The sequence below is a fragment of the Lutjanus erythropterus genome, chromosome 23, assembly GCF_056507025.1.
Source record: "Lutjanus erythropterus isolate fLutEry1 chromosome 23, fLutEry1.hap2, whole genome shotgun sequence".
NCBI classification, from domain to species: Eukaryota; Metazoa; Chordata; class Actinopteri; order Lutjaniformes; family Lutjanidae; genus Lutjanus; species Lutjanus erythropterus.
In genome coordinates this window covers 17,034,890-17,055,292 of record NC_139339.1, presented here as the reverse complement: position 1 = coordinate 17,055,292, position 20,403 = coordinate 17,034,890, and the positions used below count along the sequence as shown (strand labels likewise).

Sequence of the window (20,403 nt, the reverse complement as noted above, 5' to 3'; positions counted from 1 at the left end):
ATACTTATTTTAAAATGTTTGCTTATTCTATATAAATTACTACATTCTATCTATTTTTGGCATATTTTATTTTATGCATTTATTTTATTTATTTGACATAGTGTCATTTATTTTTATACCTATATTTTTCCCTGTTGCTTTTGCTTGAATGAATACTGCCAGGACTCATTTGTGCAGATTTCTTTCAATTAATGGCAAAAGCAATAGGGAAAAGAATAAGGGTAAAATGAATGAAATTACATTATATGTGGAAAAAAAAACCCATTCAAATAGTCATTCATTTATTTGTTTATTTCTCTTTTTATTTCCACATTTTAATGTACTTATAGTTTAATTCTTTTGTTTCTGCTTTATATTGCCGCATTTATTTCCTACTCTTTTACAGATTTATTCTTTTTATGACACTCCTGTGACTACAATCCATGTTCATTCAAGAAAAACCAATAGGGAAAAACACAAGGAAAAATAAAGCGATAAAAAGAAATAAATGACATGATAAAAAAACAAAAAAAAAAATTAGAAAAAATAGAAAATTGTATATGCATTAAATAAATATATTTCTGAACTAAATATGTATGTTAAAATAAATAAAAAAATATCATTTTTCTTGTAGATCTAGATGGATCTGTCTATATATCCACATTTATTTATTTTTTAAATTTTATTTCATATCTCCAATTTTTTTACATACTTATTCTTTAATGGTTTTTTTTTTTGGTGCCCTATGTCACCATGTAAAGCCTCATAGACAGGCAGAAAAAGGCGATCTCATTGCTGCTGTTTCTATCGCGAGACCCGCGCCAGTAACAGCGTTTGATGACGATGGCGGGAAAACCCACCATGGCGGGAAAAAGCAGCGTGGTCAACATGAGATAGGGGGTGCTGTTGCGCAGTGCAGCGCTACAAATTCATTAAAATGCGCCACAGGCTATTAAATAAAATTACAAAGTAACAAAAGGAGGACGTGGATTCACCAAGCACTCATAACGTTTATTTTTTTCTCTTTTCCATCAAACACATTTATTAGAATCAAGTAAGTAGGCGGTGTTAGGCGCCATTACAGTTTCAAATTACGTTTGTTTATTAAAAAAAGCTGATGTGAAGACTCGGAGGGGGAGGGAGAGGAAAAAGAAGCACAGGAGGAAGGAAAGGAGGGGGGAGTGAGGACTTAATTATAACAGATTGGTGTGTGCGTGGTTGTGAGTGTGGCGAAAAGCCAAATTACATTATATTTTAATAATTTTGTGTATTTTAATCGCTTATTAAGGTTATTGCGTGGTTTGTTTTGCGTAAGTCCTGAGTGGAAAAGGCCTCTGGTAAAATTATACTGGAAGCAGCAGCATCTCGTAGTGGTTCGTGGATCTCAGCAGGCGTGGAGAGAAAGTAGCGTTATTGTTAGTTGACACTCATCATCATCATCATCATCATCTTCCGGCCTGCTGAGAAGCGAAGCCGGGAGCTGGAGTTTGCAACACAGGACTCACCATGGCGGTAAACCTGGACAAGGAAGCGTACTACCGTCGGATCAAGAGATTATACAGCAACTGGAAGGTAAGAAATGGACGATTTGAAGCGTGTGCTGGAGTTAGGGGGTCTGCTGTGTGTAGTTTTAATGTAGAGAAAGTGTGTTGCTGGAAGATGTTAGCCGCGTTTTTCTGCCCAGCGAGTTGAGTCTGTTGTCGGTGTGAGCGGTGATGTTTCTGTGGCCGCATCCAGCGCCGACAGCCAGGCGAGGGACAGGCCTCAGGCTGCTGGATTTGCCTAGCTTTATTTCCACTGAAACCCCTTTCCAACCGGACATGTTTATTTGAAACGAGATAATGTTGAAACATCTCCAAACAGGCTAGCTAACTTCTGTTAGCACACCAATCATCCCACATTCACCACGTTAGCTAGCCTGCTTGATCGTGTCAAGAAGGGAACTCCAGACCTGCGAATGATTTCGCGAGAGTTATCATTTAAACTCAACTGTGCTCTTTCCCCAACACTAACGAAGTGTTCGGGGTTTTTGGTCTCTAAAAATAGCCAAATCTTAACCATTGCCTTGTCATAGTATAGAACATAATTAGTTTATGTAAGGTGCACAGTGAAGAAATAACGCGCTCAAGCCTCGCGAGAGTTTTAAAAATCCAGGGTTCCCTTCTCCACACGACCGTTGCCAACGAGCTAAGTTACTAGCCACGAAGCTAAATGTGTAACTAGTGGACCAGCGTCTGTTAATTTTACTAGAGAAATCGTGCTAAAGTGATCACACAAATATTTTAACTACGTATTACCACTTGCTTGACATATGTCTGCCAAGCTGTTACACGCTACTGTCTGGTTGCACTGGAATCGTTCGCTACATGCTAATTTTAGCTGGCTAATTAGCATCAGAATAACGCCAGCATCCCGGTAGCATGTGCAGGATGCCAGTAGGCTCTGGAAATTACTTTATATAGTTTTAAATATTCCAAAGTACTTTATGTAACATTGTGACAACTTTTTAAGTCTGAAACTCATTTTCAGAAGTTGTATTTTGATTTGAGTTTGCTTTTGCTGCCCAGTCACTCAGATGTGCAGTGTGATGAAGGGCTTTCACAACGTATCAAAGAACGTTTCATGTGTATTACAACCAGTGTTGGCAGTGTTACTGAAGTTAAAATACTAATAATACACTGTAAAAGAAATAATGCACTATAACGAAAAGACAGTGCTGAAGTAAAAAGTTAGTATTATCAAGAAACATACTTAAAAGTATGAAAAGTAAAAGTACTCATAGTACTGTAAAATGGTCCCTGTCAGTGTGTCAGTATTTTATAGAATGTATATTATGTTTTAGGATTACTACCAACAAGTTTATAATATTGAAAGATCTAGGATATTCTATTTATGCACAACTTTATGATGCATGTGTCTCCCCTGTATTAAATTATGCTTCAGGGACATGGGGCTTTAATGCATGTAAAATAGCAACTCCAAACAGAATAAAGCTGCAGGGGTGTTCAGGCATTCCTAAGATTACTCCCATTTTGGCTGCTCAGGGTGATATGGGTTGTATTGCGAGTTCAATAAGACCAAAATGTTAACACTGTGAAATCGTTTGCATAATATGTCATAAAACAGGGTCAATAAGGTTTGTCTTGGGAGTAAATTGACCCTGATGAAAGCTATGAGTGGTACATATCAACTTTTCAATGATGCTAGCAAAACTAGCTAGCTACCTGTCTTCACACACCAGGGTTATTCATTTAACAACTTAAATGAGCACTCTTCCTACAGAATAACTGATAATTAAATTTTCACATGTACTTGTTTTGTGTGATTTCTAGAAAGGAGAAGATGAGTTTGGCAAAGTTGATGCCATTGTGGTGTCGGTTGGAGTGGACGAGGAGATTGTGTACGCCAAATCCACAGCCATACAGGTAAGATTGCATCCTTGTGGAAACTGTCTGGGCCTTTTATGTCTCATTTTTTCTGGATTTAGTTTAGTTTGAGTATAATTACAAATCTTTTGGTTTCTTCTTGTTCTCAGACATGGCTGTTTGGTTATGAGCTGACAGACACCATCATGGTGTTCTGTGACACCAAAATCATCTTCCTTGCCAGCAAGAAGAAGGTGGATTTCCTCAAACAGGTGGCTGTAACGAAAGGCAACGAGAACGCCAACGGGGTCCCACCCATCACACTGCTGACCAGAGAAAAGGTAACCTATGTAAAAACACAAAGGTAACAGCCCAATACAAACTTTGTTTAATTATCTACCAGTTAATTAAAGATATGATGGTGTGATTTGTTAATGATAGAGCTTTTCTGAAACGGGAAACAAGAGTTGATGCTTCCTCTTCTGTGTTTTGTTCAGCAATTTTAAAACATCTTTTGGTTCTCTGCACACATCAGTTTAAAGTACTTTGTCAGACTTTCTATTTATGAACTTTTCATTTCTTTCCTGAAAGCTCACACTTATAAAAGGCTTTTTTCCCCTTTCCACACCTCTCAAATCACCAAGACAAATAATTGATCATAAAATAATAGTCAGACTCTTAATTTCCATTAAATTGTTCATCCCAACTATATGCAGTAATAATTTAAGTAAAATACAATTAAATGAAAAGTTCTTTTGCAGAATGTGAGCCTCTTTGGTTTATGGATATGATTTGAACTTCAAGCTAGTGTTGCAATAGCAAGTAAGGTTTAAACTCTTGTTCTTTATGTTGGCCCTTGTCAGAGAAAATCAGATTAACACTTATTGCCACTGGTGTCTTTCAGAATGAAAGCAACAAGGCCAACTTTGACAAGATGATTGAGGCGATCAAAGGCAGCAAAGAAGGCAAGACGGTGGGCATCTTTAGCAAGGACAAATTCCCTGGAGATTACATGAAGAGTTGGAACGACACAATCACAGCTGAGGGGCTGGAGAAGGTAAGACATGACCCAAAGTGTCATTTGAAGTTGGATTTTTAACATCTAAAAGCTGGAATAAAGAGTGGGAGTCTTGTATCTCTCTAATACTTGTCCCTTTCTGCTTTGCGTCCCGTCTCCAGGTTGACATCAGCGCCGTGGTTGCATACACAATGGCGGTGAAGGAAGATGGAGAGCTGAGCCTGATGAAGAAGGCAGCGGCCATCACCAGCGAGGTTTACTCCAAGTTCTTCAAGGAACGCGTAATGGAGATTGTTGATGCTGATGAGGTGAGGAGAAGGAACAGTGGATTCACTTTTGATTTTAATACTGATTTACTGGATTAAAGCTGGTATTTTGTACTGGAATAACGGAAGATTTTTGTGGCATACTGTTTGTAATTCTGAACTAGTGTTGGGCAAAATACTTGTGTACACTGTACAATATTAGAAATATTTGGCAGTACTGTTTCTACCGTGGCAGCTATCCCTTAGTCTGTGTTGCAGCAGCAGTTTACACCTAGCTTTACAAAGCTAGGTGTAAAATGAGTAAGTCCAGATTTAAAATTAAACTTTTTAAAATTGTGCTTTGGTGCACAATTAAAAAGTAATCTGAGGTAGGAAATCCTTGTCTGTTTATACAAGAATAAAATGATGATTTGTCATTTATAACAAGATTGCAAAATGAGATTGTGTTGTAGTTCCTGCTTTGATTGATTGTAGAGATAAAAATGTAAACTGAAATTAGAGCTAATCAATATGGCGATGCTTGCTTACTCAAAATGAATAAATGCCCTAAATAATAAAGAATAGATTTGAGTGCTGTCAGGACTTAGCAAGTCTAAAATACGAGGGGAAATTATTAACTTTCGGCTGCTCTGTATTCTTCTAAAATGTTTGCTAGCTAGCTTAGCTAAAAGTAAACAGAAAGATTCCATTGTTTGCTAGCAAGGAATTTAACACAATGTTCCATTAATTGTTAGCTGGCATAGCTAAAAGTTAAAATGTTACATTGTTTGCTAGCTAACATAACAAAAAAAGTTAACATTGTTTGCTAGCTAGATTCAAAAGTTGCTTCGTCAGCATAGTCATAATTTATTTTTTATTTTATTTATTTTTATTTTTTTATTTTGAACATTTAAAAAATAAAATGTCTTGTAGTGGGGAAAAAAAACTTACAAAACAGAGACAAAACAATGAATAATTGGCAAACTTACAATGAGAAACCAAAACTGTTTCCCGTCCGAAAAGGAGAAGGAAGAAGCAACATGCCTATCTAGTCCTACCTCCACTGTCACACTATACTAATCCATCACTAATCAAGCTATTTCATACATACAATCTCTGTGTATGTGTGTTATCTTTGCTTTTTTTTGCCCCAGATTTTTGATATAAGGCAATTCACTAGTGTTGAACCTCCTCCACCCAACAGAAAGTGCGTCACAGCAAACTGGCCGAGTCGGTGGAGAAGGCCATCGAGGAGAAGAAGTACCTGGGTGGTGCAGATCCCTCCACCGTGGAGATGTGTTATCCTCCCATCATCCAGAGCGGAGGGAACTACAGCCTCAAGTTCAGCGTCATCAGGTAGCTCATCACGTCACCTTAGCAGAGAGTCACGTGTTTGGTTAAAGCTGTCTTTTTTTAGGGTTGCAACTAATGATTATTTTCATTATCAGTTAATCTGCTGATTAGTTTCTCCATATTTTTTTTTGGTTTATTAAATGTTAGAAAATGGTGAAAAATGAAGACTGAGGTTGTGTCTTAAGATTGCTTGTCTGACTTTTGTTGCCAGATGTACAATAATTACTGTATTTGTACCATAATTTCAACTATTATACACACACACATTAAAAAAAGGAAACCAAACTTTGTGATTTGAGAGCAACCAGTGACATCAGCACCACACTGATTAAGCAGCAGCAGCTTTGATGAGTAATGACACAAAAAATGACCATCTGTGAAGCATTACACAGTTGCTGTCATGTTAAGATGATGGAGCCTCTGTGTAATATGGTGCACATGGTATGGTTCTGTCATTAAATGTAGTATCCTGGCAGGCTGATTCAATATTGATGATAGGTTTTGTGAAAATATGACAATTTTGATCTTAACTATGTCAAACAAACAGTCATTAGCATTAGACTGAGGGAGAATTTTCAATTATTGGATGTGGGATATCGCAGTATACCAAAGTGAAGATAACTGTCATATTTAAAAATTAAATATTGATATCATGTCAATAACACACATCTCCTTTCTCCAATGCCTCGCACAAGCACACATTTTTTTCAATATCCATAAAGTGTAATTATACTTTTTGGGCTCTCTCCACTTCCCTGCACTTGTGTTTTGAGTGCAAAAAAGAGAGACAAAACACACAATAAACAAAATTAAAGATAAATCCTACTGACTGCATAATTATTATTTCATATAATCCACAGATTGTGAAAATATCTTTCGTAAATTCTTTTTTCCATAATTGTATAAGTGCAGATCTTAATATCGTGACAACCATAACCGTAGGATCGACAAATTGGTTAACTGAATAAAATTGTTTCAGCTTTAAAATTTGAAAAGCTTGTTGCAAGATTTTCAGAAAAAGATTATAGAACATAAAATATATGTCATAACTATGTATGTGTGTATAAAAAGGCTTGCAGTTGCTCTTAAAGGAATTTCGGGAAATAGGAGCTGGATGACAGAAACAATACCACTGTCTGTTAAACATGAAGCTAAATCCACAACACTGTGATCATAGAGTAACAAGACTGAAAGCAGGGAAAAGATAAGACAATCATACAGTTTCACCCTGATCATCATTCAAACAGACGCCACTTCTTTCTGTTCCAGTGATAAGAACCACATGCACTTCGGTGCCATCACGTGTGCTATGGGGATCCGCTACAAGTCGTACTGCTCCAACCTGGTGCGCACCCTCATGGTAGACCCCCCTCAGGAGATGCAGGACAACTACAACTTCCTGCTGCAGGTGGAGGAGGAGCTGCTCAAAGAGCTCAAACACGGTGGGTTCAGGAGCACCCTGGGAGTGTAAGCCAAATATCATGTTAGTGGCTTATAGTTTTGATGAATCTTTGAGGAAAAATACCCAAGGTCATGTTTCCGAAATGCTTGTTTTAAGTCAAACAAAAACAAAGTATCAGATTTGATTAAAAAAAAGCTTCAAATCCTCACTTTTTAAAAGCTTAACACAGCAAATATTTGTCGTTTTTGGTTGAAAAATGCTTAAAACAATTAGTCAACTCTCAGAATTATTACAGATTCATGTTTTGTTGAACAACTGAACAACAAAACAACTAATCCTTGCAGTTCTAGAATTAATTGAAGGGGGTTCTTATAAGCCGTGAGGCAACTGATAACAATAAAAAGAGCAACTTTGAGCATATCTGTGTGCATTTCTGTTATAAACACTTTCTCTCTCCTCCTCAGGTGTAAAAATCTGCGAGGCCTACAATACTGTTCTGGAGTACGTAAAGAAAGAGAAGGCAGACCTTGTTTCAAAGCTGACCAAAAACCTTGGGTAAATTTGCAGAAATTCAATCTTTTTCCTCCATGTACTCTCACACACATCCACACCTGTTTCATATCTAAATTTGTTGTCCTTGTTTGTAGCTTTGCAATGGGGATTGAGTTCAGGGAAGGCTCCCTGGTTTTGAATGCTAAAAACCAGTACAAACTGAAAAAAGGTGAGAATTTTTCTTTGTATTTGACAGTTATAGTAACATTTAGTTTAGCTTTAATATCACAACTCTTAAATATATTGTATTTATTAAAGAAAATAATATAAGTGTGTGTGTGTGTGTGTGTGTGTGTGTGTGTGTGTGTGTGTGTGTGTGTGTCCGTCCCAGGCATGGTGTTGAGTATCAGTTTGGGTTTTGCTGACCTCATAAATAAAGACGGCAAAAAGGACGAGCAGAAGAAGTACGCCTTGTTTATCGGTGACACAGTACAGATCAATGAGGTGAGATGGTGACGAAAAGACACTTGAATGCAGCATCTCCTAAATAAGAGTTTGTTTGTTTTTTTAAATAAGATAATTTTATTTTTCATTTTTGAAAATTTCTCTGATTGGTTATGTAGAAAACATGTGCCCTTAACATTATAAACCATCACTGCAACGTCACAGCATCTACTTACACAACATGTTTATTGCAACCTGAAATGTTTGTGTAACAGGAAGAGGCTGCCACGATACTCACACCAGTCAAGAAAAAGATAAAAAATGTGGGAATCTTCTTGAAGGTAGGTGTCTTTGCTCTTCATTTCATTTTTTTTTCAATGGCAATAAGTTGATGCTGAACTGTTAACTATTTGTTTTTCTAAAACTGTTTACATGATGCTCGTTAATCCATATTCAACATCAGTTTTCCAACTCATTTCATTTTGACACCATACTGACATTTTGAAGGTAAATGAGTAGGTTGACTTGAGCAACAACATTGTGCAGTTTACAGTATTTTCTCAAAGACGGGTGGATAAACTCCTGGAGCTTTATGCACTATGCATACTAACTAAACATTATATACATTTCTGTATCTTAGAACAGTAATTTACTGGGATTGGGGATTAAAATCACATGTTATTCTACGTGTATCTGACCTAGTTTGCACCATATTTGGTGACCTGCCACATCAACACCAAAATGTATCTTATATCTTGTCATTGGTACAGTTAATCTTGTTTGTTGATCAGAGTTGTGATTATAGGTTTGAGCTGTGGCATTAATTTTGGGAATGGAGAAATACGTATTATTGTTACAATCTGTCTTTTAAGAATAATGTTAACACCTTATCTTTGTTTTTATATTATGTGCTATTTGTTTTCAGGTGTAATACTCTTGTATGCTGTTTGATTTTTGTCATGTACAATGTATCTTAAACCACACTGAGTTAATACTTGCTGTATGAAATGTGCTGTTTAATTAAGTTGACTTGAATATTCGTTTTACAATATAGATTATTTATTGTTTGGTTCACTGTGATGGGGAAAAAAAAAGACAGAGGTGGCATGGAGATGACAACCACAACTACCCACATGATGCTTTTCTGGCTATAAGTAAAGACATGTCTCTCATTCAGGCCTGCATGTCTCTAATACTGGCCTGCTTTAAATTAAAGCCTGGTACCCTCTGCAGTTGAGGTACATGAAGATCCTGGTCCGTATTTGACAGTTTACGGTTGACTATTGCAGATCAGTCGTTCTTGGTTCGAGGCTCAGTCTGCATCCATTGGCCTGTAATGACTTTTTGCAAGTAGCTTAAAGTGACTTCAAGATTTATCCAGTGCTTTATCTGAGATTTTGTTCAGGTATAATCTAACAAAAGAACAATCAACCTGTGCTCATATTATTTTCATGATTTGTTCAGTATTTCAGTGTCTGTGTTCATGGTCATCTTAGCTGCCTATGATGAAACACTGAGTGTTTGTGCATCTGTTAATGTGCCTCGTGTTCATGTTTCCTAGAATGACGATGAGGAGGATGAGGAGGAGGAAGGAGATGATGCTGAGGAGCTGCTGGGGAAGGGAGCCCGCAGTGCCGCCCTGCTCGCAGACAGAACAAGGGTGAGTATGGATGGATGTGTATACATGTAGGTGGTTAAATATGTGACTGGTGATCAGTGTTAATGTGCCACCTTGACAGAGTGTTAATAACTAAGAGTGTGAATGTTTTTGTACTCTGCCAGCTACTTGGGAAGGTAAGTATTCATTATTTCTTCTAAAATCTCATCAGCAGAACTGATTCAGTTGTAAAAATCCACCTTCTGATGGGAAAAGTTGTCTTTAATTTTTTTTTTTTAATTTGCGTGAGGTTTTTTTTGTGTGTATGACCTCTTTTTTTCTGACCATCCCAAGTAACGCATATCTGTATTCTGCATGTATGTTATTTTTTCCCATTCTTTGTCTGAAAAAAACAAAACTGTAGACTCTGGTGTCTGTTTGTGATCACTTAGTTGTGTCTGTTGTTAAACTCAGAATGAGATGACGGCGGAGGAGAAGAGGCGAGCCCACCAGAAAGAGTTGGCCAATCACTTGAATGAAGAAGCCAAGCGGCGTCTGACTGAGCAGAAAGGAGAACAGCAGATTCAAAAGTGAGTCAAAATACTTAGAAGTCAGAAATTTCACATGTGAAACAAGTTTGAAAGTGAAAATAACAGTTATCAGGGCATGTTGATCTTTACAAATACAAACTCGATAGTTTGGCTATGGCATAGCTGTCAGTGCTTGAAAACAAGCCACAAGGTTGTCGGGGGTGTTTAGTTGTGCCATAAAAACATAACCACTGTGAAACAATCAGAAAATAGCATTTTGTTTCTCATTCAGTGGACTTTCTCCCCATTCAGTATGTACCCTGCACGCTCTCTCTCAAATACATGGACACAGCCAGAACAAAACTTCTTATGTCACTCTTTAGTAGCATAACCTTCAGCCAGATGTCAAAGCTCGGTACATGAAATGAACCAAGTGAGGACACGGCTGTGAGTGCCGCGTTTCTCCAAAAGTTGACTTTTTCTCCACATGGCGCTGCCATGTTTTTTTCGGCACCCCCTCCTAATGCAGCCATGCGAGCGTGCAGTCAAGACGACAGACAGAGTGAACATAAGTCCAAGCTGAGTTCCCCTGTCTAGAATGATGATGCAGTGGGTTAGCGGTTAACTTTTGACACAGGCTCACTTAAAGTTGGCTGACATTTACGGTGGATCATGCCGGCTATTCTCATTTTAGTGACAAGCTGCTGTTCCTTTGCTCAGGAGATAACCACAGTTACCAGTTAAACCAGCTAAAAGACTTTTTCCACATATCAACATGTCATGGATTGAGTTTTTGCATCAAATTATGGAAGGTAACATTGATAAAATCTGAATAGATATTCATCCCTAATAAATACTCATTTTCCACGGTATTGATTCTGTACTACCAGTAGCGATTTCACTTGCTATTGTCATGCTATAGCCTTATGTTTATTTTTTAATTAAAAATCGAAAATGTTTGCCCTCTTACATGCCCTCGATGTTGTCTCACTTTCCCACTGTGGTATCAAATTGTATTTAATATCGATATTTTTCCAGTTATTGTATTCTGATGACCCTAGAAGACAGAATACCTAGAAGATGGGGTTTAAAAACAACACAAAATGAACCACTGCCACAAATCTTTGCATGTATCACAATGAGGTGTTTTTGAGAATTGATACAGGATCACAAAACTGAATATTGCTATAAGCCAAGTGTTTTGATTTTCTCAGCACTCCTATTCATTACATGTCAACATTAATTTTGATGATTGAGTTATTTACCTACTTCTGACCACTTGATGTCACTGTTGCCTTGAGTTTGGTCTATATAATTGATTAACAAGATATACATAAGAAATCAGTGATCATCTCTGGGCAGGCAAATCATTTTTTTGTAACTCAAATACAACTTGATGTGGGATTTGTGGGATAATATGCTGATATGTAGTATCAGTTTGTTTAATGAGAATCAAGGTGGAAAATGAACCATGGAAAGAAGTGTGTGAGTGGAGGGAACATTGTGGTTTAGCTCTGTGGGGTCGTGTTTATATGTGGAGGTGCAATTGAGGGTTTTTCTTCGCAATAATTATCCTTTGTTTACATCGCCTGACATTTGAATCATTTTAATATGATGAAACCCCCACTGATAATGGACAAAGGCCTGTTTTATTTCCACAACAGTAAGTTATTAAACAAGTGCATAGATGTTTCTTAAATTATGCCCAAAGACCACAGTAGTTTAGGGATTTGTGGATTCACACATGTAATTAAATTTTTTCTCATTAATTAACTCCACTCTCTTTTTTGTTTTTCCCTCTCAGGGCCAGAAAATCCAACGTGTCCTATAAGAACGTCTCTCAGATGCCCAGAGAAAAAGACATCAGAGAAATGAAGATCTTCATCGACAAGAAGTACGAGACTGTCATCATGCCCGTGTTTGGTATCGCCACACCGTTCCACATCGCCACCATCAAGGTAAGTCAAGGTCATCCTCAACTGTCAGTACCAGCTTTTGTTACCAGTGTTTATTTCACAATCATGTTTCATATTGTAGGGTTTGTACAGGTGCACAATCTCACAAACAATGTAAGTGAATAGTGACCAGCTTTCTAACGTAAAAAAGTGCAGGAAAAAGAAAAACCTGACCCTCAGTCAGCATGAGGCTGAGTAGATGATGACTGAATTTTCATTTTTGAGTGAACTGTCCCTTTAAATATACACACCAGAAGCATTAAAGTGCAGAAAATTCTGTCAGTCAGTGGAATTTTATTTCACCATGTGGGTCCTGATGATGCAGGGTGACAATCATCGACACTGTCCAGTCAACAAATAACCGCTCTGTTTGTCAAAGTTCATGTTTCCTCCTCTTGGTTCATTTTTGAAAAGTCAGTGTGTACACAAACTGGACCAGAGCTAAAATCCAACAATGTTGACTTTTTTTTGTTTGATCCAGACCAAATAAACCAAACTACAGGTGTGGTAAATCCTTTAATGAGTGTTGAATTGAAAAGGAGAGAGAATACTATCACAAAACATAATTTTGGTTATCGCACAATAACATCTGATATAAAGTGATGAAGAAATGAAATGAGCATTTTGAGTATATATGTTTATAAATGGGATTTACCACAGCTGAAAGGTGATGGAAAATCTTGAAAATGCATGAAAAGTGCTTGAATTTGAGTTTGCAGAAGGTGCAGGAACCCTGATATTGACTGATGTTTTTGATCTTTCTTGTCTCTCCCCATCTAGAACATCAGTATGTCTGTAGAAGGAGACTACACCTACCTGAGGATCAACTTCTACGTCCCCGGCAGCTCTCTGGGACGACAGGAGGGAAACATCTTCCCCAACCCCGACGCCACATTTGTTAAAGAAATGTGAGTCTTAACTATTTTCAAAATAAACAGTAAAGATCTGGCTGCTGGTCCTTTAAAAAGTATTAAATAGTCTTAAATTCTGCGAGGGACTAATTATTTATTGAATGCTGTTAGCATAGTTAAAATTCACTCCAATCTCAAAATACCTGTGGACTTTTTGAAAATTGAAAATTTAATTTTCAAATGCAATTAAACAGGAACCCAAAATTTGTCAAGTTAAATGTGATGTTTTGGAAAATAGATGGACTGAGAGAAACTTCATAATTTCTTCTTGTTTTTTCTAGAAATGTTGAAATTTGGTCTTATTTAAATTATCATAAACGTGTGAACTTAAAAATTGAGTCTCGGGACTGAGCCAGCACATAAACACTGCCATATTACGGAGATGCACATGCATGGAGCAAGCTGCCCTTTTACAGAATAAATGGCAAAAAGGTAATGATTCTGAACGTCAGAAGAAGCAGCAAGGACAAAGAGACTTGACATTTTCTGAAAAAATTGTGATGATTTTTTTTTTTAAACTTCTGGAGAAGATTTTTAGGCCAAAGCATCTTTGCAGCACTGCAGGACTATGGTGGTGTTTTTCAATTAATTTTTTAGCCCTGCATACAACCTAACTCCATTTTTCCACTCAGCACATACCGAGCATCCAACCTGAAAGCCCCCGGCGACACCTCAGTGCCCTCCACCAACCTGCAGAACGCTTTCCGCATCATCAAGGAGGTACAGAAGCGCTACAAGACGCGAGAGGCCGAAGAGAAGGAGAAGGAGGGCATCGTCAAGCAGGACTCGCTGGTCATCAACCTCAACCGCAGCAACCCCAAGCTCAAAGACCTCTACATCAGACCCAACATCGCACAGAAGAGGATGCAGGGCTCATTGGAGGCACATACCAATGGTGCGAAAGCAGAGATAGAGTGAAGAGTCTGGTATGTGCTGCCTAGACCTTGGGACCGTTTCAAGTTTAGATAAATGATCTTCTCCTTGTGCAGGTTTCCGCTTCACGTCAGTCCGCGGAGATAAAGTGGACATTCTTTACAACAACATCAAACACGCCATCTTCCAGCCATGTGACGGGGAGATGATCATCGTACTGCACTTCCATCTCAAAGTATGTTAATTTCTTTAACACTGCTACAGACACAAGTGATCAACAACTGCTTCAGTCTGATATCTTGTTTCATCTTTACAAATCTGTTTGTAAAGTTGTGGTGGCATTGCCGTCTCTATCTTTAGGATTGCTAATGTTTAATTTTGTGCATCACTCTTCCGCCCCCCAGAACGCCATCATGTTTGGTAAGCGACGCCACACAGATGTCCAGTTCTACACAGAGGTCGGCGAGATCACCACAGACTTGGGCAAACACCAACACATGCACGACCGAGACGACCTGTACGCTGAGCAGATGGAGCGGGAGATGAGGCACAAGCTCAAGTCGGCTTTCAAGAACTTCATCGAGAAGGTAGAGACGCTGACTAAAGAAGAGCTGGAGTTCGAGGTGCCCTTCAGAGACCTGGGGTGAGTGAATCTGACTCTGCTTCAAGTGAATGCTACTAAAACGGACATGAGTGTAAAATATGAGGAGAGGGTGGAGTGTGTGGAAGCTGTATAAGCAAGTGGACTGTGTGTCTTTCTCTTCCAGGTTCCAGGGTGCCCCCTACAGGAGTACCTGCCTCCTACAACCCACGTCCAGTTCCCTTGTCAATGTGACTGAATGGGTGAGTGAGCATGTCGAGCTAATTTGTCAGTGTTTGACTCTTATTTTTTTATTCGTGAAATGTGTTTCTATTTATTTTTCTTAATTTCATCTGTCCAACAGATCCTGTACTGTACTTTGTTTTATTTTACTTTTAGTAAATATTAACAATAGTCATACAAATATCAACTTTGTAAAATTAAGAGGAAGTTGTCTTCAAAAGATCCAGGATAATCTTGGCTTTTCTGAGCTTTCCACTGACTCTAAATACATCATGATAGAAATGATGTATGTCTGCCATTTCTGGGAAAATGTAGCAGTCAAACTTCTCTAGGGTTTCTGCTGGTCCTTAAAACATCTTAAATCCAATAATCTAAATTTTTGGCCTTTAAAATGGCAAATACAATTCAGATAGATCTTAAACCTTGATTGGATTATGAGATTAACATTGTTTATACAGTTGCAATAATCATGTGTTTACATATATTTGAGGGGGACTACAAAACAAAACTAACTTGAAACCAGTTATTACTGCTACTATTACACACAGTTCTTTCAATGTTGTAATTCTGGGATTTCCTTCATATCTTTCAATTTTGTCTTTGACTTGAAATGAGTCTTAAATTGCATTCCTAGTGATCTTAAAGGTCTTACAGAGTCTTAAATTTAACTTGGTAAAACCTGCAGAAACTGAGTCACATTGATGTTACTCTTAATGTTCTTCCCAAAATATTTCAGCAAGGCTTATATTATGTTCGCCAGTAACAGCAGATTTTAGTTGGTTATATTTCTGCTGTAACTTTTGACCAACTGGGAGTCACAGTGATCCTTCAGGGGGGGAGTCACTCGAGCCATGTTGGTCCAGCCAGAATGAATCTCTTTGGTGAGAGCTGAGGCTGTTTGTCGCCATCTAGTGGCTGAATCACAGAAGTGACACCAGCGAGTGTTTGATCATTCTGTTCCTCTGACAGACGAAACTGAAGTTACCTCACAAAACTCTGAGGGCTCTTGTATTCTCCATTAATTTGCCTGTATAACATGGTGCCCTTCAGTCGAATATGAATGTTTGGTGTTTATTACCATCGTAATATTTTTGCAACATTTATCTTATTTCAGGATTTCTGCCAGTAATTTGAATTTAAGGTCTTAATATGTCTTAAATATGATTCTGACAGATCTTAAAAATTTAATTATGAAGTTTGTTGTTTTTATAAAGTTGAATTTAACTTAAGTCTTTCTTTTAAATGTGTTTTGGTACAAAAATTGTTGATTTAAACAACTACAAAATGAAACCAACCTTGAAGTAGTAATCACTATTTCAGACTGAACCTTTTTTTTGCCAGTACTGGCGTGAAATCAGTCAGTACAATGGTCTTAAAAAAAGTCTTAAAGTCTTTAACTTAATGAAAGCTGCTGAGACCCTGTCTTTTGGACATTTTGATTGTTTACTGAAAGATTTACTTCAAAACCCCTGAGTGTGTGTTTAGAAACTGTTGTATTTCTGTATTTTTAAAAAATCAAATTTACATGTACAGTTGTTAAAGAGCAAGAAAAGACATTCAGTGGCATAGTTATCTGTGGGATCATGGTTATAATGGAGACAATGCCATTAAAATTTAGATTATATAGCATGCGATTAATTTTGTTTATTGCATCTCAATTCGCACCATTATTATGATAGAAATCGGTTTACTTACAATGAATGTTTCTTATCAGAGGAAACTAGAAATATGCAGAGGCCTTTCATTTTGTCATTGTAGGCTTTTTTTAGTGCACAAATAATTCTGCAGTGTTTATGTGGTTAACCCAAAAAAATTTATTTCTTTAGTTCTCTTTGTTAATGTTTTTTTTTTTTGTCTTTATCCAGCCGCCATTTGTGGTGACTCTGGATGAGGTGGAGTTGGTCCACTTTGAGCGGGTGCAGTTCCATCTGAAGAACTTTGACGTGGTCATCGTCTACAAAGACTACAACAAGAAGGTCACCATGATCAACGCCGTGCCCGTCAACTCCCTCGACCCCATCAAGGAGTGGCTCAAGTAAGACGACAACGCAATAATAAAAATGTTTTTATAATCAAGTAATCAGTGGGGCTGGACGTACTATCTGCAGCTTATCTCACATTCTACTGGACCCGTCTGTGTTTTATTGTTGGTGAATCACCCCAACAATGAGACATCTTTGAGCAGACAATCATAATTTCTGAAAAACCTTGAAAAAACTTTTACTTGGAACTTGAAACTTTCATATTGGAACGCTAAAGATTCCAGAGAGGAACAGACTTCTCAACAAAATTGACTTAATCTAACTTGCTTAAGTCTGAAACCATTTTCAGGATTGCATTTATTTATTTATTTATTTATTTATTTAAATAAACATGAGAAATTAAACACAATAGTGGTTACTTGTTGGAATTAAATTCTGGTGACGGCTTAAATGATAAATAAAGAACAAATTGTTATCATTGGATGACAAATTATTCTCAATAAATATGTTTTAAATAAATAACGGAATGTCCTTAATAAATGACTGACTGTTCTCAATACATTTAAAAAAAAAAAAGTCGTCACATAACAAATTGTTCCATATAAATAGATGATTGTCCTCAATAAATAACAAGATGTTGTAAATGAATAGTAAAAATAATAAAACATTTGTGAATACAGAACAAATTGTTCTCAATAAATAATAAAATGTTAGTAATTATCTAAATGCCCCAAAGAAATAAGAGAATGTTCATAATAAATAGTGAAATGTCTCAAATGAATATGCACTCAATACACAAGTTGTTCATCTATATATGAAAACTTTCTCTATACAACACAGACAAACTTTGTTAAAAACTTTCCACTGGCTGCATCTGGCAGTAGTGGTGGCATTGCAGTAGGTGCTTTGCCATCTGTTGCCTGACAAAGATCTGATGAGTAACCTCTTGTAGTTGTGTATTCTTAAATGTTTTCTGTGTCTTCTCTCAGCTCGTGTGACATCAAGTACACAGAGGGAGTCCAGTCTCTGAACTGGACGAAGATCATGAAGACCATCGTCGACGATCCTGAGGGGTTCTTCGAGCAGGGTGGTTGGTCTTTCTTGGACCCAGAGAGCGAGGTACGTTCAAGCGCACAAATAATCTGGTAGTTACTGATGTCTTTGCGCATTAAGTAATGGTTCATACCAGTTTTTGCAACCCTTTCCCATTAATCTATTTTCTGTCGTATCTTAAAACAAAGACAACACTTGTATTATGTATATTTGTGATTAAATCCCTCTTTCTGTGTCTTGTTTTGTCTCAGGGAAGTGGCGCAGAGGAAGATTCAGAGTCGGAAATGGAGGATGAAACGTTCAACCCATCTGCAGATGAAGAAGAGGATGAGGAGGAAGACAGTGACGAGGACTACGACTCGGAGACGGAGGACTCTGGTAAGATTTTAGCAGGTTTTCTTTTTTCGTCTAACACCTGTGATGGGCACAAACCTGTTGCTGAAACTGTTGTACTCCGAGATGGATTTAAGACACGGAGTTCTTACTGTCCGTTGTGTCTCATAGATTACAGTGCGTCAGTCGGCAGTGAGGAGGAGAGCGGCAAAGACTGGGACGAGCTGGAGGAAGAAGCCAGGAAAGGTTCGTATGTGTGGAACATGTGTGCAACTGTCAGAGTGGCAGGACGCAAAAATCGTGTTTGATCAAATGCCTGACAAGAACTTGGTTTGACACATACTGGCTCCTTCGATTTTCAGTATGTTGTGTTTAATTTTTTTTAACTTGAAATTGCCATTTTTCATTGAATGATCAAGGCTTTGTTTTAAGAGCCTGGAGTGTATCTCACAAATCACAAACGTCTACCCTCCTCTTGCAAGTGAAGCAATTTTCAGACATAACCCATTAATGGAAACTAGCAATCTCTACGTGGATATTCGGTGCTGATATGGTGCAAATATTTTTAATTCACGCACAATAATAAATAATTTTTAATACTAATATCTTTCTACATTACTCTTGTGGTTTACTCTCACATAACCAAGACTATAGAAGTCAAAATAAAAGGCTTCATCAAGTAATTCCAAATTTAACAAAATGTTATGATTCAGAAACCTAATTTTCTCAGGTTGATATGAAAATATCATCCTGCTTCATATTCAACAAGTTTTACATAAATGTATTCTTTGATTTCCTTCCACCAGAGTGATGTATTTTTATTTAAAAATCTTGATTTTTACCTGTTGTCGCCCTCTAGCTGACAGAGAGAGCCACTACGAGGATGAGGACACGTCCACCAACAAGAAGAGGAAGGTCCGGTCATCAGCCCCGCCCAGCAAGAAGAAGCGGCGGTCCTAAATGTCTCTCTCTCACGCGCACACACATACTGCCAAACCTAGTTGACCCTCAACCTTTTCCTTCTACCCCAACTGGCTCTTTTGACTCGTACACTTGACACAAACACACACACACACTCAGACACACACAATGTGTATATAGACGTAGAGGCTCCTTATTTCTGTGTTGGTCAGTGAAGTGTCATGTTCAAATGGTAAGAAAGAACCAGCAGGACAGTCACACACACACACACACACACACACTCACACTTCATTCATTAGCTTTTTTTTCCCTCCCTCTCTTCATTCCTTGCTCATTCTCTTTTGTTTCCACTCCCCATCTCCATCCATCCATCAGGGTTTCATGTTTGTGTGTGTGTGTGCATGTGTGTTTAAATGGGTTTTTATTGCAAGCATTGTTTATTTTCTGTTAAAAAAAGATGAGTTTCTTAACTAATGGGTAATAAAAGAACACACTTGACAAATCCTCTGCCAAGTATTTTATATAAAAAGTGAGAAACTGATTCACCCTGATCTTCTGTTCTCTCCACATCCTTGTCTACGTTTCACTTTCCCCTCATGTTTTCTTCAGTGTTTGTTAAATTGTGCTAATAAGATGGAACATTTGTCTTTTTTTTGAGGGGGGCAGATACATTTTCTGATTCTTTCTTTTTTTAAATGGGGGTTTGTAAATGCACACAGGCACACACACACACACACACACTGTCTCTCACATTTGTCCTCCTCTCTATTCCCTTTTTTGTTTATTCTGAGTAGATGCGTTGTTGTACTGTTAATTCTGAAAATCCTGTTTTTGTAATAAAATTAAAAGGAACTGTAGTTTGTATTGAATGATGTATCTTCTTTCTAAAAACCTAAACTTGCTTCTGTCTGCAGGTTCAAGAATGTTGATGCCGTCTTGAGTTCTACGTAATGTGTGATTTTTTTTTTAGGAGCCCTAAATGGCACAGAGGATAATGGAAACTGTTTCCAGGAATGAAACACAGCTGGGACTCACTTGTCCCACCAAAAATACCTGCCGCAGTGTCTCAGACTTTAACTAGATTGTAGTAGAATTTTTCAGACTGCGTGTTCCGTATGTCATCAGGA

General features: G+C 37.7%; 1 protein-coding gene across 1 annotated transcript; it reads left to right on the top strand.

Moving 5' to 3' along the window:
* Positions 1-1,128: 1,128 nt before the first annotated feature.
* Positions 1,129-20,133, top strand: supt16h (SPT16 homolog, facilitates chromatin remodeling subunit). Its single transcript, XM_084712240.1, has 24 exons — positions 1,129-1,551; positions 3,312-3,404; positions 3,515-3,685; positions 4,249-4,401; positions 4,524-4,670; positions 5,812-5,963; positions 7,230-7,402; positions 7,827-7,917; positions 8,010-8,083; positions 8,246-8,358; positions 8,574-8,639; positions 9,860-9,958; positions 10,370-10,485; positions 12,230-12,383; positions 13,161-13,288; positions 13,924-14,186; positions 14,281-14,399; positions 14,569-14,807; positions 14,932-15,007; positions 16,853-17,022; positions 17,959-18,088; positions 18,274-18,400; positions 18,527-18,601; positions 19,215-20,133. The coding sequence occupies exons 1-24, from the start codon at positions 1,486-1,488 to the stop codon at positions 19,313-19,315; spliced, it is 3,096 nt and encodes a 1,031-aa protein (XP_084568366.1). The 5' UTR covers positions 1,129-1,485; the 3' UTR covers positions 19,316-20,133.
* Positions 20,134-20,403: the final 270 nt, after the last annotated feature.